This window comes from Lepisosteus oculatus, chromosome 3, assembly GCF_040954835.1.
Source record: "Lepisosteus oculatus isolate fLepOcu1 chromosome 3, fLepOcu1.hap2, whole genome shotgun sequence".
NCBI lineage: Eukaryota > Metazoa > Chordata > Actinopteri > Semionotiformes > Lepisosteidae > Lepisosteus > Lepisosteus oculatus.
Window position 1 is genome coordinate 988915 of NC_090698.1, and position 22650 is coordinate 1011564.

The 22650-nt window shown below is 47.0% G+C and overlaps 1 protein-coding gene across 1 annotated transcript; it reads right to left on the reverse strand.

The window, feature by feature from the left end:
* Window positions 1–1597: 1597 nt before the first annotated feature.
* LOC107076636 (usherin-like) lies at window positions 1598–19635 on the reverse strand. Its single transcript, XM_015340928.2, has 14 exons — window positions 19605–19635; window positions 19435–19491; window positions 14899–14983; window positions 13371–13477; window positions 11740–11871; window positions 11204–11416; window positions 10255–10283; window positions 9789–9835; window positions 9471–9613; window positions 7868–7977; window positions 5958–6145; window positions 4818–5023; window positions 3806–3871; window positions 1598–3372 (listed from the first exon to the last, which is right to left on the reverse strand). Exons 1-14 carry the CDS (start codon window positions 19627–19629, stop codon window positions 3053–3055), a joined length of 1728 nt encoding a protein of 575 aa, XP_015196414.2. The 5' UTR covers window positions 19630–19635; the 3' UTR covers window positions 1598–3052.
* Window positions 19636–22650: the final 3015 nt, after the last annotated feature.

Consider the following 22650-nt stretch of genomic DNA (forward strand, 5'->3'; position numbering starts at 1 on the left):
GCCTGAGAGAAAAACATGTCTCACAGAAGCAGGCCTCTGCACCACACTGCTGTCTTCAGGGGTTTGTTTTTCCGATGGCTCATGTCTGTGAGGGAGGGCTGTCCATTCCTCTTCGTCTGGCCGCGCGCTGTCTGTCATACTCAGCCCTCACACAGCATACCACCCAGCACAAGGGCGCAGGTCTCACAGACTGGTGATGGATCAAAACTCCTTCATTTCTGTGTCTTTGCTCCCATCCTTGACTTCTGTTTGTGCTGTTCCCTGTGTAGTGGCAAGGCTTATTAATAATACAGGAATTCTGTTTGCTGCTCCCTTGCCAGTCTCTCTCCCCCTCATCTTAGTGGTGCTGGACACAGAGAGGCCATTCCATTTGGTTCAGATTTGAGGCGTTTTTCTATCTAGAGTTTTCTGATAAGGAACAACTCCCAAGGCTGAGATTCTCCAGCCACCCTAATGAATGGTCATCTCTGGCACCTTACTGTCTGGGAGATTCCAAGGGAGAGTCTCATCCCAGGATTTACAACCCTCATGTCAGAGAGCACTGTTACTCATCCTCCACCTCGTCAGCCAATCAGGACCTGGTAGGGCAGGGTAACCCCACGTGGGTCTCGAATGCCTGCTGAACATTCAACCAATGAACGACCGAAGTTCCTCCAGATAAAAGAGGCAGCACAGGGCCCAGAAGGTGCCCCTCCAGGACTTTCTCAGACTCATCTCGGACAATCACGTGACGGCCAGTGTGTCCGAGTGCCAGGACTTTCCTTTGTTCCAAGAGTCGAGAACGAGGTTGCCAGCGTAACCAAAGGATCCACCCGAGGTTAGCCCAGCAGCAAGCCTCGTGAACCCAGCGCGAACACTCACCTGATCAACGAGTGAACTACAGTCGGAACTGTGGACAGCTGAATCTCAGGATTCAGGACTAGCGCTACATCGGGAACGAACCGGTCTTCTTCCCGTCTAAAGAGTGTGACCTGCTTGGACCCGCAGTCACTGTGCACAAACTCTGCTAGTTAAGCCAGGACCAACTAGTCGGTCTTCAGAGAGTCACTGCCAGCTCGCCGCAGCAGGAATATCTCCCTCCTTCTCCCCCACCTCACACCGGACCAGCACTGCCTGGCACTGGGCCAGAGGACCGCTGTTCCCTTGTGTCCGCGGGAGATCTGAATCCACACAGATTGGATGAGTTTTCAACATTCTGCATTGTCATGAGTGTACAGGCTCAGGGAACTGAACCTCTACAGTAGTACTGAATAAAGGTGGATAAATTCCAAATTGGGACAGATATTGATAAAGTCATCCCCAGAGGTCTGTTACACTGTACCTAGTTTAAAATGGACCTGTGGACACTGGTAGAAATTACAAGGATGCATATTCAGGACAGGAAAATCCATTTACTGGGTCTGGAAAAATTTGCTCTCAAGCTCAACACACCAGACTGCGACAGCAAGCCCCTTTATTTTGCCTGCCTGCCACCGCAGACTAGGGCAAATCCCAAACTGGGAAACCCACATGCCTTTTCTGAACAAAAATACAGAGATCCTGTCATGGAAATATAACTATCAAGGAAACCACAAGAGAGAGTTCTCACCTGAGTAAGGTCTTTATTTCAATATTGCAATATTGGGAGCCCTGTTGCCACCCTGCAAAGTGCATCAGAGACTCAATTTGTTACAAGCAGGACAGGGTTTTTATAAGATGTTGCGCTGTAAGAGAAAGCTCAGCACTTTGTCCCTTCTAAAACTTCCCCTTTCCCTAAGACAAAACAGATTACATCATAAAAACGAAAGAAGAAGCACCACTGGATTTGTTTTTCGAAGCTTATAAGTTACTTTCGGCTAATCTAATGACCCAGACACATATATTGCTTTGGTACATTGTCTTCTAAAGTAACCTAAACAGTGCGTACTTTGTTATATATTTTCCTAAAGCTCTCTACATTTTAAGAATCAATTTACTTATTAGATTTCCATTTCAATTCCCTCCTTTTTATTCTTGAAAATGATTAAAAGTTAGATTCTTCATATGGACTCCCAGGAGGCTCCCATACTTTGGATTCTTGCGTTCTTATCAGAACATACTGATGCGCAAACATATTCATTACCATATTTCAAAGCATTGGAATAATATATGTCGTACAGCAACACAAAAACAGTAAGACAAGTATCACAGCCCTTATAATTGGTGTTAGAAACTTAAATGTGACTACCAACTGGTCGGGGAAAAAGTCGCATGGGTGAGGCTGTAGAATGAGGTACTAAAGCACATACATAACAGGATGCATTAAATTTCTTTAACTTTACAGTATGATTTATAATTTATACCACAAATTACTCATATCCCCCTCATTATCAGTTTCATTCAGCCAGTTTGTATACAAAAAGGCTTCGCGTTTAGATTCTTCCTCTTTTGGGGTGGTGACAGGCCTCCACATAAAAAGGAAAAAGGCTGTGCACATCAGTCCCAAGCAGGTGATCCCCATCTGTCCTTGTGGAGACATCACTCCTGCGCTTTGCTCAGTTCGTTTATGACCTTTTTACAGTGGGAAGCATGAATCCAGGGCACCATTTCTGTGACCTTCACAGCAGTGGCAGTGGTCAGCAGCACCTGGTACAGCCCCCTCCACCTGAGTGAACACCATTTCTTTTTCCTGAGGTCTTTCACCAGAATCCAGTCTCCTTATTCACTCATTAGTTCTTCCAGCACAGGTAAATCCCTGTGGGATTTCCATTTCAATCCACACTTTTTAAACGTTGTCATGAAAATAATGTTAGAAAAGCTTATAATTTGTACAATACAAAACAAAGAAAACTTATATTTATGTTTTCCACATATCCCATGTTTAAAATGTGTATTAATAGATATTGTTTCAGTCTAGTTCTATAATTGAGCTCTATAATGAAAGATATTTTCCCCCTTAAATACAAAAAAAAAACAAGGGTATACATTTGAATATATATATGAGAAAACTCACATTCATTCACAAAATTCACATTCAAATTACTTAACTTAAATAATCAAGTACTGTATTTTGCTTATTAAACCAGCTTTTGCTTTAGAGCTCTCCTTGATCTCTAAGCCCACAGGGGGGTCCCACGTGACTGCGCCTCAAGGCCTTGGTGACCAGGGGCCTCAGGACGGCCCCCACTTGGCTGAGGTCAGAAACGATGGCCTTCTCAAGCAGGAGGTGCTCAATGTGTGTCCTGTGGAAGCACAGCACGTAGGTCCTACCCACAGCCAGCAGGGGGCAGGGGCAGCGGTCCAGCAGCTGCATGTGGCCTCTCATCTCGCCTCTGGGCAGCTCCAGGACGATCCTCAGCAGGTAGGTACGCTTGCCTCCGTGCAGGCTCAGGCTTTCGACCTCTCCAAAGAGCACTGAAACAGACAGGAGGCTTTTACTGCTGCAGCCCAGCCTGCAGGTCCAACACAGCCCATCTCTCACTTTATCATTAACACAAATGCATGCAATGTCTGTCCTGACGGAATCCATATTTTTAAAACTGACTGCAATATTTAAATGTCACTCTTTGTAGTTTTTACATCTTCAGTAATATATGAGAACCTCCAGTACTAATGTGATTACAGGAAGAAATAGGAATATTTGTTGTTTCCATTACTTTGAAATTGCAGAGAATTTCTGCAGCCAGTGTCTACTGTCCTACTGTCCTCACTAATAGGTCTCTGTTTACCAGAAACGATGTGACAGAACAAGCTTGTGCCAGAGCCTGCCAGACCACAAGCAGCAGAGCCAGACCACAGACGGGCCTGGTAACGAGACGTCACAGTCAGCGCCGAAGGAGGAGGGTACCTGTTTGATTACTGCACAGCGCGGAGTCTCCCAGGCCAGCCAGCGAAGTCAGGCGGCAGCGATGCCCTAAGGAACAAAACGCAGAGGCTGGAGGCAGGAGGTGATGAGGAGAGAAACACACAGGAAGCTGCTGGGCCAGAGTGGCAGACAGGCAGAGCTGGGGGCTGCAGTGAGGGCTCCTGTCAGTTCTGTTCCCTGGCCGGGCTGGTTCTGGTACTGGGGCTGTCCGGTCAGGGACGCGGACTGCAATGGACCAGCAGGACCCACACAAAGACCTGGCCCTGAGTGACAGCCCAGCACCCCGAAACCGAGCAAGCTTTCTTCCCAAGCTGGGAGCAGACCAGCATGACCACGTCCCTGCCTCACCAGCTGAATTACAGGGGGGAATGGAGGGAAGCTGGATTGTGCAGCCCCAAGTGGGATTCAAACTGGGAAACAGGAGTGAACAGTTCCAAGGAAACAGCATCCAAGGAAGTCAGACCCGTGGTTTCGCATCTCATCTAAAGGATGGCGCCTCCTACACAGAGAAGCCAGTCGCTCTGCTGGAGAAATGGATTGGAAAATATGGAAAATATGGACCAGAGGGAAAAACAGCCACAGACTTTGAGATGTAATGAGCCTGTTATAGAACAATACACAAAATGAAAACATAAATAACTCCTGAATACCACCTTACAACTATGGGTCCCTAATCTCACTGCTGAGCTCCGGAGACCCGCGGGGACCAGGGACAGGGTACAAACACTGCCGCCACTTCGGTCCTCCCCGGCCAGCGAGCTGGACACAGGCCAGCCTGAAAGAGTCGGTACATAGTTCCGCTATGCACTTCCAAAGTACGTTCAATAGCATAGAGAAAAGAAAACAGGAGAAATGCTGTTTTGTGTCAAGAGCAGAAAAGAAGACATTTGAGATGTTTCTACAAGCAGGCCATCTGCTAAGTGCTCCAGGCTCGCTGGAGAAATTCACTCGGGCCCTGCTGCTGCAGAAAGTGGAAGGCGGTGGCCAGACGGACCTGCAGGCTTGGGTCCCGGGTGAGAGTGCCTCCAGGGGGCGCCGTCGCAGCAGGTGTACAGGGAGGGGTGGTAGTAGTGGTGGCCGCAGCAGGAGTAGCCCAGCCGCTTGCTGTAGACCAGGGAGGAGCAGCACTGCTGCTGGGCCTCGTCGATGAGCTGCTGCCCGCAGCAGGACTGCTCCCGGCCACTCCGCACCTTCGGGTGTCTCCAGGGAAGAGGACAGAGAGAAAATGCTGAGGATGGCGGACAAGCGCTACTGAAAAACTGCATTCTTGTGTGCATCACTCCCTGGCACACTGCAGAGGCTAACGTCAGGACTACAGCTACAGTATATGAAAAAAGGACACCTTCCCTTGTGGAAGAAAGGGGTGGAGAAAGGAAGAGACAGAAATTGCTGGACAAGATCATCTTGGCCATGACAGATCCCCTCCATAGCACAAAAACTGGGAAAAGAAAATGAAGCAGATTAAATACATAACTAGCATATTGTACTTTGAGGCCAAAGATCTGAGAGATGAAAGATAGTTCTTGGAAAAAAAATGTCTTTGGAAATGTCTTTGGACACAGCTGCAATGATGGATTATTAAAACCTTAAACTTTTCTCAGTGGGATCCGGGAAGAAGCATGAAAGTCCTGCTAATGTTCAGAGCCTGGTGTTTCTGGAAGAACAAGAGCTCAGAGAAGCTGACAAACAACAGTCTGAGGCTGTCGGCACCACAGACTGGGAGCAGACCGAGCTGCAGGAGCTGACATCAGAGGCTAGGAATGCAGAAGCAGGAGCTTTTGTTAATCTTTACCCCAGAGATTTAGGGTTAGGGTTAGTGTCAAATCCAAAGTCTTTATTCCTGATGACATGATCGGAAACTGATTCCCACGCCCTGAGAAATACGGATATTAAAATCATGGAAACTGCAATTACAGGTACTAGCAAAACTGCTTCAGGTCCACTTCCTTCCTTATCATATTGTCATGCAGTGCAAAGTGCATCATCTATCTGCAGAAGCGGAGCTGCTGGACCTCCCCAGTTGTCTGGACAGCAAACTGAGGCAGTCTGGGTCAGTGCTGAAAAGAAGAGCAGCGCTGAAGAACACTCTGTCTGCCCCGGTGGAGCAGAGCGCGGGCAGCGCGGCGGCGGGTACCTGTGGCCGCTGCAGCAGATCTCCACAGCGGGATCGAAGGGCAGGTGTCCGCAGCAGTGCTGCCCGGCGCAGAAGGGGTCCCGGAGAGCCGCGGGCCTGCGGCCGGAGAGCTCCTGGCCCCTGTCCTTGTACAGCATGCCGTTTAAGCAGACATGATCCAAGACATTGTAGGCAGCCCCTCCGCAGCACTGAGAGAGCACAGGTGGCCATCACACACAGGAAGCAGCGCACAAGCCTCAGGCGCCCAGCGGCTCCCTGCTGCGTCAGGCTTCCCAGTTTGTTTACATGATCGTTGACGTTTCCGGGTGCTTCCCCTGGCTGGACAGCAGCCCTGCTGTAGTAAACCCCCAGTGCTTCACTATTGCTAACTGCAGGTGAATGACTTAGCCTGCTTTGCCAAGGATTGTTAACTTACTGGGATCTTCGTCAGAGAACCCCAGCCAACTACAGGCACACAGATGTTAATATAAGACACATGTGTATATTTGAAAATATTGAGAATTTTTAAAATAGATAGGAAAAACCCAAAAGAAGGGGATTGCTGTCACTTTCAATTCTTTCAAAAGATATTGTTTAAAACAGAGATTCTGAGACGTAACAAGCCTGTTTTATGACAATGCATGAAATGAAAAACATAAATAACTTCTGAATACCACTACTTTGACATACTTTGACATCAAATGTCAGTCAATATATTTTGGATAAAATCTATTTCTAGTTTGTTATTTACAATTGACCCGATCCCTCATATGCCAATGTGGGCAGAGAGGTGGCTCTGTGGCTTAGGATCTGCGCCTGTGGCTAGAAGGTTGCTAGTTCAAATAAAGTGATGTTATTATTATTATTATTATTATTATTATTATTATTATTATTATTATTATTATTATTATTATTATTATACTGTCATGTAAAGAAATCCAGGCTGGAAAACAAATGGAAACTTATTCTTCATAAAAGACACAAATCATGGTTAAAACTACAGAAAGTGACAGAGGGAGGGTGGGGATGTGATGAGATCTCTGGGTTTATGGGAATTTTGGATAAAGACAGATGTGCGACACATCCAAGGGTCAAGGATGTTCTCAGCAAAAAGTTAAAAAATGTATGAGCATCTGAACAAAATCCAGAGATTGTATCAGGAGGATCTAGCAGCAAACACAAGAATACAACTGGAGTCTTTTATTAAATAACTGATACTAAGTAGCTGAACACTTGTATTTTGCACTAAGGGACTACGATGCTATGAAGGCAAGAGCATGAGATCCAGGAGCAGACTGGAGTCTAGAGCAGGAGATCCAGGAGCAGACAGGACTCTAGAGCAGGAGATCCAGGAGCAGACAGGAGTCTAGAGAAGGAGATCCAGTAGCAGACTGGAGTCTAGAGCAGGAGATCCAGGAGCAGACTGGAGTCTAGAGCAGGAGATCCAGTAGCAGACTGGAGTCTAGAGCAGGAGATCCAGTAGCAGACAGGAGTATAGAGCATGAGATCCAGGAGCAGACAGGAGTCTAGAGCAGGAGATCCAAGAGCAGACAGGAGTCTAGGAGAGGGATGGAGACCAGCAGAGTGAGCCGAGATAAAGAGATTCTCCCCGCATGATTGGTTGGAAAACAGACTGAGGGACACAGTAAATGAATTGGTCATCTCTTTCTCCTGGACTTATTGCCATCAAGGTATCGAGGCCAGACATGGAGAACTTGTAGCTCTGAGCTGAAAGATATCAGGAATGGATCTCAAAATACAAAATCCATCCAGGAAGCAATGAGCAGGCACACCAGACACCGATGTAGGAGTGTGCAGACTTGCACTGCCAACAGACCTATCAAGCACTGCTGTCTGTTATCTGAGGCTTTTGCTTTCCCTGCACTTACAGTGACTTTTCTGTCTTTACAGAGGGAGGACTGCTGGCTCACCTGATAGGGAACTCCTTGCTCTTTCTCTGTAATATTCCCCGCGCAGCAGATGTGAGTGCTAGGGTTATAACCAACTGAATTGCAGCACCTTCCTCCTGCAAGACCAGTTCCTGTGGATTGACAAAGATTGAGCCAACATGAAACAGGGCAAAAGGGCAAGAACCCACAGAGGATGGGGCAATGGGGCAGGTTCAGAAAGTGAGAACTTCATTGATCAAGCAATGTTATGTTAAAAACATATAACACACTTGTAAGGGCTCATTTAGAATATTGTGTAAACTACTGTATGATCACCACGCCATAGGAAAGATATTTGCCGCTCTGGAAAAAATCTAACTGTTCTTTTGCTGTTATACACTGGACACTCTCCAATCGTGGTTTTCTGACTCTGAGATCTCTGCAGGAGGTACACATTCCCAGGAGCCACTCTGTCCAGACTCCTTCAGGATGAATTAGCATTTGATAAATTTTGAAGCCTAGTGGTGCCTAAGTGGATGAATCACCGAAAAAAAAGATTCTCACAGATTCCTACACTAGAATGTTGTCCAAGGATGCTGAATATTTAAAAATAAATAATTGTATTGAAATATGTATCCAGAGGCAGACTGCCTGTCTCATTGTGCCCCAAAAGGAAGGACGAAATTTTTGTTTGTTGGATTTTCAAACTGTCTACAGGGTTTCTAATGGGAGGCCTGGCTTTGGTCTCACAATATATCTGCTTTATTCCAAAACAATTTTCTTATTCAAAGTTATAAATACACAATGCATCCCAGTTTACTTCACACAAAACCCGGAACCACGTTTTCCAATTTCTCGTGACAGGAAACCACATTTCCTTTAAAGATTTTGTTGAAAGCCATCTCAGTGTGCTGTGAGCCCTGGCTGTACTGGAAGGACGGATACTACACAGGAAGACGCAGCAGAGAGCTCTTCCAGAGAGAGGTTGCAGAGTGAGACTGACGCAGCAGGAGCAGCTCTCTGAGAGCTCCTCTCAGGCCGAGCGAGGACTGGAGGAGCACAGCAGGGCACAGCAGGGCACAGCAGGGCACCGCAGAGCACAGCTCGGCACAGCAGGGTAGCAGAATACAGCAAGGTAGCAGAGCACAGCAGGGTAGCAGAATACAGCAGGGAAGCAGAGCACAACAGGGCACAGCAGGACACAGCAGGACACAGCAGGGCACAGTGGAGCACAGTGGAGCACAGTGGATCACAGCAGGGCACAGCAGGGCACAGTGGATCACAGCAGGGCACAGCAGGGCACAGCAGGGCAGCAGAGCACAGCAGGGCACAGTGGAGCACAGTGGATTGCAGCAGGTTACAGCAGGGCAGCAGAGCACAGCAGGTCACAGCAGGGAAGCAGGGCACAGCAGGACACACCAGGGCAGCAGAGCACAGCGGGAAACAGCAAGGCACAGTGGAGCACAGCAGAGCACAACAGGGCAGCAGAGCACAGCTGGGCACAGCAGGGAAGCAGAATACAGCAGGGTAGCAGAGCACAGCAGGGCACAGCTGGGTACAGCAGGGCACAGCAGGGCACAGTAGGGCACAGCAGGGTGGAAGAGCACAGCAGGGCACAGTGGAGCACAGCAGGACTTCTTCTTACCTGTGGTATTTGTGATCATGCCGTTGCAGCAGGTCTGGTCAGAGTGGTAAACCTGCCCCTGCCGGGACGTCCTGTTCACACAGCAGCGCTGTGTCTGGGGGTCGTAGTAAGTGTCCCATCCGCAGGGCAGACATCTGATGGATCTGTGTTTGGATGACATTACATCAAAGCTATCTCTCCATCTTCCGTTTATAATTTTTCTGGAAGTATCTCAAACCCAAAGAGTATCGGCACACTTCTTTATACAAGAGCCCTGGCCCTGACCCCTGACCCCTGACCCCGATCCTTTCCCCCACCCTTATGCAATAGCCACAGTACCTGGTGATGTTCTGTGCTGTCCTGGGACTGCTGTGATTCCCACAGTTCTGGAAGTGACAAATTACCTGTTAGAGCCACTGATATCAACAAAACAAAGTGTGGCTACCGTTATACTGCAGAGAGGGGCTGTGATTTCAGGAGACAGAAACAAAATTAATATTACAGGCCAACAGGCCAACAAAATACAGGCCAACATTTGAAAACATCTAATTGGACTGAGTATAACTGAACTTCATTGTGTAAAGAAGTGTTTCCTATTTTCTAAACAAGTTAAAGGCTTTCTTGAAATCTAATTATATTATGCACTTTAGAGGAATCAACTGTTCTTGTTATTCAAAGATTTCTAAAAATCTCCTCTGCTAACAAGAAAATGGTAAACTAGTGAAAGGGATTTTAATTATTTGTGCCATAGATATGTATAGATCTTGCTGTCACATCACACAGAACACAGATCCACAGTGCTTACCTGTCTGTAGGGGATCCTCACCACTGTCCCTGGAAAAGAGTGTCAAAGAAAAACAGGGGTGACTGGCAGGACCGGGATGCATGAGAGGCAATTACGTGCCTCTGTCTCTGGTGGGTTTGGGTCGGGCCACACCGAGCCTGCAGGAATGCTTACAGCTGACAGCAGAAAAGTGCCTTAAGGGTGCAGACAAGCTTCACGCTCTCCTAGGGCCACTGGAGAGGTGCTGTGCACGAAGTGTTGTACCTAGCAGAGCCATGTACCTCTGAGAGAGGACTGCCGGCAGCAGGAACGACATTTTCAAGGACTGTAGGTCGCCATGTTATTGCGAACCCATATTCGAGTTCCCAGGATTTGTGATGTAAAATGACCCTTCCTGCTCACGAGTCACTTTAATGACTAATGTAACACAATGTAAGATAAGATAAGACAAGATAAGATTTTATTGTCCCCTGAGGGAAATTTTTTTATGGACACCCAGCATTCCTGTACATTTAAATAGAATAGAATGCAAAAAAAATGTACGAGCAAATACAGTGGTGTGAAAAAGTATTTGCCCCCTTCCTGATTTCTTATTTTTTTGCATATTTGTCACACTGAAATGTTTCAGATCATCAAACAATTTGAAATATTAGACAAAGATAACACAAGTAAACACAAAATGCAGTTTTTAAATGAAGGTTTTTATTATTACGGGGAAAAAAAATCCAAACCTACATGGCCCTGTGTGAAAAAGTGATTGCAGTTGCCCTTTAATTTATTATAATCCTTACACTTATATAGCGCTTTTCTGGACACTCCACTCAAAGCGCTTTACAGGTGATGGGGATCCCCTCCACCACCACCAGTGTGCAGCCCCACCTGGAGTCTTGGGGTCTCGTCTGCACATCGAAAGAGGTGTGCCTGGTCACAGCGACGAGGCCCTGCACATAGAGGGGTCTCACTGCCTTACCTTTCACGCACTCTGTGATGTTGGGGTGGTAGGGTGTCGAGACGCAGCATCTGCTGCCCTCAGAAACAGGGCGCACCTTCAGGTCAGCACAGCAGGTCTCTGTCTCCTGATTGAACAGGACGTCCCCACAGCAGCTGTCGCGAGGGTGTCGCAGGCTAAGGGTCAAGTTGCGCTGATGCCCGCAGCACGCCTGCGTCTGCGTGTTGTACACCTCTGGAGCCGGAGACCAGGGGAGCAGCACAGACTACAGGTTAAAACAGGAATGCAGTCCGAGCAGACGGAAAGCCTTGCTGGGCAGGCAGAGGGGAGATCCTCTGCTGGAATTCTATTAAGTTTATTTAGTGTACCATTTTGTAAAAATTGTAAGGGCATTTGATAAGCAAATAAATAATAGTGCCAATACTAGTATCAATACCAGTACCGATAGCAATAGCACTAATATTAATACACATACTGGAACCAGTACCAGTAGAAATACTGGTGCTGGAAGTTAAGCATGTCGGGTTGCTGCACTGAAGCCTGTGGCTGGTCCCCACCTGTTCCACAGCAGGCGTGGTGTGGCTCCTGCTCTCTGATCTCACCGTCACAGCAGAGCTGGCTCAGAGGGTAATAGGCTTTCCGTCCGCAGCAGTCCGCCACCATCTCGCTCACTCCCACGGTCAGATGCCCTGGAGTCAACCGAGACCAGACGGAAGACTAGGGGCTTGATCCTTCCCATGGGCTTCACAGCAGGTTCAGGTCTCCTGCCATCAGCCACACTTCCTGGGGTCTCCGCTGCAAATTGATCTGGTCTCTTTCTCTTCCTGCCTTCCCCAAAATATTCCAGCTTTGCTAAAGCTCGTGAGCTCCCGTAACTGTACAGCGATCTTTCCTTTAGAAGCTTCCAATGAGCTCTTTAAACTCAGCTCGTAAGCTCTCTCTCCGCTCGCGGGGTTTAATCCCAGTAGTGAACACTATTTATATAACCAAACAATGCTGCTTTTTCAAGGAGAAGCAGTAACAGGATGCAAAGCTGAGTGGAATAGTGTAAGTGTGGATTGGGGCTATCTACAGTCAAAAATAAATAAGCTATATTAAGATTTCATACGCTAACAGCGGTCATTTTTAGTATTCCTATACTGGGCATTGGAGGTGCTCCAGCTGATGTCTTTATCATCACATCCCGGACAAGCCCACTGGAAAAACACCCCCTTCTCTGCACTCTAAAAGAAATGCGTTTTTAGTGTTGAGCTTTATTCAAGATAGAGAAACGTTTTTATGTTGTAGATGGTGTCATAATTATTTGATTCATTGCATTTTAGGCAAAAGTCCTTCCTCAGCTATTCAGACAAATGTAAACCTGTGCACGTCAAAATGGAATAATCATTCCAAGAGGCTCCAAAGTCCCCATTTTGAGCATTAGTTTTCCTGCCTTCTAAAAGCGGCCATTATTTGCTTCATAACCCTGATTCACTCTGCAGCTGCACGAGTGGCAGCTCTGTCAGAGCTAAGCTGTGTTAATTCCTCGCTGTCGAGAAACACGAGAAACACGTTTCAGCAGTGGAGCCTCAGCAGGCTCAGATCTTCTGTATCTATTTCACTTACTGACGACCCAACTTTACTCTTCTAAATCCTTTTTTAAACTTTTTAATTAACAATGAAAGAAAATTACAGGTAGAACACATACAAAATAAGTTACTGCTTTCATCATTCAATTTTTTTTGTTTTGTTTTTGTTTTGTTGTTTTTGTAATAGACTTCTTTGCGGCCTGTTTGATTGTGTCTGAAATCTGATGTTGTGCATTTTATTGTTAAAGAAATCCATGAAATCGTCACTACTACAGTTAGCATGGTACTGTTGAATCGGCCTTATTTGTTAGATGAGCTATCGTCCTAAATAGGTAGTGAGGGTCAATTTTATTGGTTTCTGTGAGTCCAGAATAGTAAGCTGAATGAGCTCTATATAGGGATTTCTTATATTGCTGTTGGCCATCAGTCCATGCTGAATATTTGTTGACCAGTAGACCTCCATTTGCGATCTAGTTTGCGGCACTCCTGTTTAAGAAATCAGTTGCAGCCAGGTTTTTCCAGCTACTGGCCAGGCTCACATCTGCTGAGCTCCAGTGGGCTGACAGTTTTGAGCTGCAGGGTGTCATGGCTGCTGGCAAAAAATGAAGTAGCAGTCTTACCCAGGCAGCAGGACTCTTTGCTCGGACTGTAGGCCTCGCTCCCGCAGCAGAGCATGCTGGGATTCCCAGGCAGCACACTCCCATCATCGCAGCACAGCTGGCAGGACCTGCAGGCGGCAGGACAGAGCCCCTCAGAGCTGCACTGACTCACGACCACAGGGCTCGCACACAGACACACTCACTCACACACCGACACACACCGACACACTGACACACAACGACACACTCACGCACTACACACACCGACACACTCACTCACACACTGACACACACCGACACACACCGACACACTCACTCACACACTACACACACTGACACACACTCCCACACTCACTAACACACTACACACACACTCACTCACACACTACACATTCACTCACACACTACACACACTCCCAGACTCAGTCACACACTACACACTCACTCAGACACTACACACACCGACACACACTCCCACACTCAGTCACACACTGACACACTCACTCACACACTACACACACTGACACACACTCCCACACTCAGTCACACACTGACACACACTCACTCACACACTACACATTCACTCACACACTACACACACTCCCAGACTCAGTCACACACTACACACTCACTCAGACACTACACACACCGACACACACTCCCACACTCAGTCACACACCGACACACTCACTCACACACTACACACACTGACACACACTCCCACACTCAGTCACACACTGACACACACTCACTCACACACTACACATTCACTCACACACTACACACACTCCCAGACTCAGTCACACACTACACACTCACTCAGACACTACACACACCGACACACACTCCCACACTCAGTCACACACCGACACACTCACTCACACACTACACACACTGACACACACTCCCACACTCACTAACACACTACACACACACTCACTCACACACTACACATTCACTCACACACTACACACACTCCCAGACTCAGTCACACACTACACACTCACTCAGACACTACACACACCGACACACACTCCCACACTCAGTCACACACTGACACACTCACTCACACACTACACACACTGACACACACTCCCACACTCAGTCACACACTGACACACACTCACACACTGACACAGACTCAGATACATGGACACACTGACACACTGATACACTCACTCACGCACACAGCCGGAGCAGAGCAAAGCGAGACGAGTGGGCATGCTTTTAACTCCTGGGGCTCCATCCCGGCTGAATCCGTCTGTCTCCCTCCGTACTGTGATGAATTGCAGTAATCAACAATAAAAGGCATTTAATACGTGGCTTCGAATTAATTTAGGATCAAAGCACTTCTTGTTTAATCCAGTCTTATAGAGTTGTTATTAATCAACGGGGCAAGTAGTACAGTAAATACGCTCAGCTTTGATGTTATATTCAAGAAATATATTTTTGTTTTCAATTAAGGACAACTATGTACAGTTTTCACATCGAATAACCGCCAAAGACACTGGGACTTGTCGATCCTTCGGTGGGAAGCGGCGGGACTCACGTGTTGTAGACCGTGTCCCCGCAGTCCGCCAGCTCAGACACCGGCTGCCTCCCGGGTCCGCCGGGCCCTCGGTCCGACAGCTCGCCTGCGGGAAGACAAACCACCGACAGGCTTCAGGACGGACCTGTCGAAGATGAGCAGCCTCATGAAGTCGTAACGCAAAGTGTTTTAATGTTATCAAGTTCGGCGGACTCGAACCGAGACCGAGGTTACCGCCCGCAACTCGGAGAGCGCGTGTGTGTCTGTGGCGGGAATCACGCGTGAACAGATGCCTGGAGCCTCCACTGCTGTTGGGCTGAAGTTACAGGAAAGCGCACACGCATACTTGCATGGGGCACATGCTCTGTCAGTGCGGATGATTTTTAAGTATATGCGTTTCTGAAGAACGAAAAACAGGTATAGGTTTTCCTGCTAATCACATATTAGTCGGAGTGGTGTTACGAATAAAAAACTGAAGCTTCAACTCTGTATGGCATTACAGCTGTAAGAGTTTGTCTTTAACGTTACACATCCTCTGGCTGGATGGAAATACAGTCCAGCTCTGCCGCTCCAGGACAGCCTAATTTACCTGCCTTATTTACTCATAAGAAGTCTGGATGGAAATATTCGATATGTCCATTACTTCAAGTTCACTGGACGTTTTCCCACAGCGGAGCAAGGTGCTGTTTTTCTCAAGCACAGGAAGGTGAATCGCTGTTCATGTCAAACAGCAACAGTCACAGATATTCACGTCAAAACCAACTGCAAAGACTACAGCAGCAAGAAGCATCTTGCACTGTTCTCAAACAGTGTAACTACAGAAACATTTCATCGTAGCAGAGTTACCGAACCTGATGTGCTCTCCTGTGGAATGGAGCTGACATCAGAAACACTTCAGAGGAGACAGGATTATTTTGCGACATTTCATTGACAATGTGTGCGCTGTAGGAGAAAGCTTTGACAACTGACTGGAGAAGTCATCAGGTTTGAGAGAACAGATCTCACTTGTCCACAGCAGCCCGAAACCAAGACATCAAGATGTTACTGAAGAAAAAGACTGAGCTCAACATGTCTTATAGGCAAGATCGGGAAGCAGTAAAAAAACACCGACAGCATGTTGGGGTATGCAGTGGGGATGATGTGTTAAAGATGTACTGTATAATGCACTATTGTGTTCAATTCTGGTCACCATGCTGCAAAAGCCATAGTCCCGCTCTGGGATCAACCAGATCCACTCCTGTGCTCAGAGGAATGTCCTGCCCTGACGGGCTATAAAAACAGAGAAGACTGCGAGGGAGCGGCTTGAAGGACTCCAGATCCTCGGACACCGACAAAGGCAACACTGTGGGCTCCTTCAGGAGCGACGGTGACATACTGTACTAGCCAGAGGACAGAAGCGTGAGAAGACCTGAGAAGAAACAGCTGGATGAAACCCTCAGATCAATTAGCTACCATCAACTGCTTACCAAATGGCCTCATCTCGTCTGTGTCTCATGTTCGTGTGTTCTAATCTTTCCAGCAGTCGTCTGTCTGCTGACATGTGACTTTTCTCTCAGTGTGCAAAACACTGGGATGGTTGTCACACATCAACTCCTCCATCACAGAGTCCCTGGACCCCCTGCAGTTCGCCTACCAGAACAACAGATCAGTGGATGATGCTGTCTCCCTGGCTCTGCATACAGCCTTGGAACACCTGGACACTAAGAACTCGTATGTGAGAATGCTGTTTGTGGACTACAGTTCAGCATTTAATTCCATCATACCCTGTCAACTGGTGACAAAGCTCAGGGGATTAGGTCTGTGCAACTCTGTCTGCAACTGGCTGCTGGACTTTCTTATCGAGAGACCACAGGTGGTGCGGATAGGCAATAAAACATCAACACCACTCACCCTGAGCACTGGAACCCCACAAGGCTGCTGTCTGAGTCCAAGGTTGTACTCCCTATTTACTCACGACTGCACAGCAAGACACAGCAATAACCGCATCATTAAGTTTGCCGATGACACCACTATAATAGGACTGATCAGTGATGATGACGAGTCCACTTACAGGGATGAAGTTGTACAGCTGCTTAGGTGGTGTCATAGCAATAACCTGGACTTGAACATAAAGAAAACGAAAGAGCTAATAGTGGACTTTCGGAGACACAGGCCACACACTCACAGCCCACTCAGTATTGATGGAACGGAAGTGGAAACAGTCACCAGCTTTAGGTTTTTGGGAATTCACATCTCTAAAGATCTAACCTGGACTGTGAACACTGACTCTATCATGAAGAAGGCTCAGCAGCGCCTTTATTTCTTGAGGTGCCTCAAGCGATGGGGGATGCCAACACATGTGTTGGTGAACTTCTACCGCTGCACTATCGAGAGCGTCCTCACCAACGGGATCACCGTGTGGTATGGCAACACCTCTTCGCGAGAAAGAAAGGCACTGCAGAGAATGGTCAATATGGCCCAGAAGATCATCGGCTGCGGTCTCGCCGAGATTAAACAGCTCTATGAGGACCGCTGCCGTGGTAGAATTCTGGCCATCACAGAGGACAGTCACCACCCCGGGCATGAGCTCTTCACCCCACTGCCCTCAGGCAAGAGATATAAGAGCATACGGACACTTACCACTAGATTCTTCAATAGCTTCTATCCACAAGCAGTGAGACTGGCGAACACATTTAGCCATCCCCCTCGGACCACACCTACACCATCACCATCTACCTCATTGTAATTTATTAATTGTACGTCTCCAGTCATTGTTTACACGTCTGTATTGTTTACAGTCAAACTGTCTGCATGTTTACTTGCACATTGTCTATTGTTTGTTTGTACATTGTCTTGATGCACTGTTTGCACTTTGTTTTGTTTTTTACACTTGTTTTATAATCGAGAGACTTTCTGTAAGTAAGAATTCCATTGTACCAGTACCGGTTACATATGGCAATAAAGTTCAAGTTCAAGTTCAAGTTCACTGGGATGTGCCAAAGCAATACTAATCCCTTCTCAATGGTTTCCCGTACATTACTTGTAAGACATAATATTCGTTCTGGGCAGGATGCTCTTCTGGAAATCTACTGTGGAAATCTGGAGGATACAGAGAAACTGAAAACCTTCAACGTTTTGAAGTTAAATTCAGTTTATTTGTCATGTGCACAAGTGCTGTGAAATGCTTAATTGCATGTGTGCTCTGATACAAAGACGTTAAGGAATCATCAAAACACAAACACAGAACAGCAGCAACAACAACAACAAGTTAAATTGTAAAAAACAAGTCAGAAAAGCAGTGCGAGAAGAGAAAAACCCATCAGTGTGAGTAGTACTATACTGTAGGTGTAGTAATGTAGGTGTGTTTAGTCAGTGGTGGGGTTGGGGTTCAGTCATCGGACAGCTTGTGGGAAGAAACTGCCTCTGAATCTGGAGGTTCTGGCCTTTCTGCTCCTATAGCGCTGACCAGAGGGAGGGGGAGAACAGGGAGAATCCAGGACGACTGGTGTGCTCAGCGATACTCCCAGTCTTCCTGAGTTGTAAAAATGATGATAAAGAAGATTTGCAAATGGAATACTTCATGTTTTATGTGGAATCAACATGAAGCTTGATGAATAATTGACCAGATTATTAATTGCCCAAAGGCTTGAACTGAGAAGAGGAAAGGTCCTGGTTTAAAACATAGAATTTAAAATACTGAGCCAGAAAATGAATCCCAGAAGACCAGAAGCCCAGCCAGGACCTGAGTTTAACCCTGCTTACAAAATCCACATTCTCTCTCAGTCACACATACACATCCCGCCCAATAATCTCGGTTCCGAGCTCTGACTGCCTGGTCTCTACTGCAATGCCCTTACCATGCTTGGAACAGAAATAATGCTACAAGCCACTAAGGAGGTTTGGTGGCTACATTCACCAAAGCAAACATTTCTTACATTCCAAATCAAATGAATAAATTACTTGAAGATAAAACCATTTTAGGAAACCCTTTTCAACAGGAATATTACTGTACCTCTTTTTTTCCCATTGCTTCTACAATTAAGTCATAAAAATTAAAATTTTAAACACTTATTTGAAGTGACAAGCAGTTAATATAAAAGCAAATCACTAATAACAACAGCATTTGCCCTGCAATCAGGAAACAGAGGAGCCTAAGGCATAGACATACTGCTCTACGTACCTGTACAGGTCTTTACTGACATCAGCCTATTTCTGATGAAGATGTGATGATATGAGCAGAGCTCCATGGCTAAATATCTAACACAGCATGAAAAATCTCTTCAGCTTCAATTCCAAATGAAACAGTTTTGGAATAAAAAATCTAACTGGATGTGATTAACTTATAGTTCCCTTCCAAAAGGAGTGAGCTCATTTACATTCTTCAGTTAACTCTCTTCCAAGGGATTCTGGTCCAGATTCGTCAATGCTCTTGAATTTTAAAGTTAATGGACATGGTACAGAAGCCGCTTCTATTTAAATTTAATTTAAATTCCCAAACCCCCAAAGCAATGTCTTACATTTCCATCTTGGGAATAAATAAAGTATTTTCAATTTAAATAGATGAAAAAAAATTCTTACCTGGTGCATCGGCACAGAGCACAGACCTCCTCTGAGGTGTGATGATTGCAATCAAAGCTAAAAAAAGAGTAGACAAACAAGAGGCGCACAATTAAAACGCTGAAGGGGAAACAAATATTAAAAGATGAAATATAAAGCTGAAGTGCACTTTTGATCTGCATGTACAGTACCAAGCAAAGTGATGCCCAGAGCCATGCTGCTGTTGTTATGTCTGATAACAACTCAAGATCATTGCTCATTTTTAAAAGATTTTCATGCCACACCTTCAGTGGAGAAGGGGCAGTACTTAAAAAACATGTTGTTTTTCATGTCCAAATAATAGTACACTAAAAACGTAAAAGCTTCCGATACAAGTGTAACATGCTGAACAATCAGTAGGTCTGGATCTTGTCCAGAGCATTTTCCTGAAGTGATTGCATCACCTACTGTATCTGCTGTAAATTCTCCTGCTTCTGTCTGTGAGTAAACTGGCCAGGCTGTGTTTCAGGAGTTTACAATTCCTCTTGAACATACCATCCACCCACGCAACTCCTTTCTGAACTGTGTCACTTATCGACTGTTTCTGGCAAGGAGGCCAAACATAACGATTCTGTAAGAGGGAAGTAGAATAGGGTGAGAGTTCATAATAACACAGCTTTCATTAAGTGGGTATGAAATTACTTTATCTTCACCTTACTGCATCTTTCAACAGAAAGCCACATGCCCTAAAACCCTTTCTATAGTCACTTTTGCTACTGAATACCAAATACAGTTTACAATTATAGCCCGAAAGAGCAAGGAGACTGGCTGGGCTGACATGGCTCCTGTGTGCAACTCGGAGTGGCACAGCACCCATGGGGAAAGACAGGGTGGGGGTTGAGGGGCCCCCAGTGGGCTGATGGGGTTCTTGGGCTGGATTTACTGCCCCACACAAGGGAAGTGTCCTACTGTGAGTCACTGAGTGCATTAGGTGCCTTTTCTCTATTTGCTAATAGAGGGGTGTCCACACTGGGCCCTCTTTGACACAGGTCCGTGTCCCGCGTGCTGTCTGTCCTTAGAAACCGCAGCAATGACAGGATGGCCTGACCTTAGTTCAGTCCCCCTCAGGTGAGGAATGAAGCCGCACGTCAGCAGAAGTGAGTGTGAGTGTGTGAGTCTCATAAACCCTGGCGAGACGAGATCGACTGGGACAGCACTCAATCTGCACTGGAGGGGAGGGAGGGGGGCTGCACCGTCAGAGGCAGGACTGGGCTCTTCCCCTTGCTGGAGACGAGGAGGGTCATGCAGGGGCAACGTGACTGTGCACCAGCGCACCAGTGCTCGAGAAATTACAGTCGTAGTCTCATTCTGCTCCAGCGTGAAGACATCACCCCACTTTCCAGATCACAGCCCTCTCCTCACTCTGGGTGGCAGCACTTCCAAAGGAAAAACTGCAAGAATCCTACAGCAACTGCGAGCCTGTGAGGCTTGAGGACAGAAGACAATCCCCCTCCAGCGCCCCTCCTGCTGTCCACCGCATCTGTCTGTGTCTGTTCCACTCGCTCGGACCCCCACCCAGCTGACCTCGGACCAGCAGGCCTGGGCAACACCGACACAAGCCTCTGGGCGCCCGCCCACCAGGAGCGAGCGAAGGTCCGGGGCCGTCGAGCTGTCCGCGCTGCAGGTGGCCAGCCCGTGGGCGTGGGGGGCGGTGAGACTCCTGCGAGCACGGGCGAGGAGTGCAGGGTCAAGGGGCACACTGCGTCTCGTCCGACGAGCGCCAAGGGCAGCTCCTGCAGCCCCCTGAGGCCGCGTCAAGGCTTTTGAATTGAACTGAACGGCTCTTCCCAGAGAACCGGAGGAGGAAGTGGTGGGACTGTGGAGATGACGTCAGCGACATTGAGCAACGACATCCATGCCGCAGCCAGTGAGCGTGACTTTACTGCTCTTGCAAGAACAAAATCTAGTTCACTGTAAAACTGAGAGAGAAGATACCGCATGTTATTTCTTACTTTTATTCATCAACGCAAATTATTATTATATATTTTTTTTCCATTGGTATTTCGAGTTCCTGTATTCAGTGCTGGTTACAGACACGCTGGTAACTATGCGCACCTCCCTCCCTGAGAGTCCGTGCATCTGGACTTACAGCCAGAATAAAAACCTCCCCACTGACACACTAGTGGCATCTAGCGGCCACACCTGGAGAAGTTCCACAGCTCTCTCTTTCCTTTCCTTCCAGCAGTGGAACAAACCTACACCTGTTCCGGTGCTGTTATGATCACACTATGGGCACGCAATCGAGGAGGGTGTGGCCCGTGGCAGGCGGAAGAGGTGGGATCCTGTCGGCTCTGCCTGGCTGGAAATACAGGGACTGTAAACTGGGTTTTACATCCACGTTAACTTCCTTTTTGGAAATGGAACATTAATTTATAAATTCAAACAAAAGGGAGCAGGTAGTGCACACCCTGATGTATGCACACCACAGTGTGAGGATATGGCATCAGAGATTTTGCAGATGTTTTTCTAACAATGTACAGAAAGGCAGTAAGATCAAGAACAATGCTCTCCCCAGTTCAGAATCCTCCCTGCTGAAGTATCTAATCATGGCCTTTCATTTGGCAAGATGAGTCTTCTGAGAAAGAAAGAGCAGGAAGAACAGCAGACACTCAGCTGTGTGGAGCAGTACCAGGCTTGGTAATCACACGCTTGCTAACTCCTTGAGATACAGAGGTGAGGTGGGTTTCAGCTCTCTCTGCAGGCTGGTCCACTCGGCAGCAGCGACAGACTGAAAATACATTGTCCTAAGATAGCAGCTGCTCCTGGGAAGTCTAATTTGCTACAGACAATACAACTTAAATTGCAGGATAGTGCAGAAACCTGCAATTAAGTATTAAGAGAATGAAAGACATTCTGTTCCAGTTAATTGAAGCCAGATCATGCAGAAAAAGTTTTTAGATAAAATGAGAGGAAGAAAATCCCTCTTTCAGGCTGCTAACCAGAGGGTACAGGAGGAAACTTCACAGACGTACATTGTCTGCCTGGGGAACAAGCTGCCCAGCCATGTGGTTGAAGGGGATACGCTGGTATTGTTCAAGAACCAGCTGGATGAGTAAACTGCTGATGGGTCCTTCCTCTTGCCCTGACCTGCTGAGCACAGCCTGTGCAGAGGCATAGCTCACACTGAGCCTGGGGAGCTCCGAGCCAGCTGGGATATGTGACAGAGCCTTTAATTGAACTAACCATCTTTAATTGCAT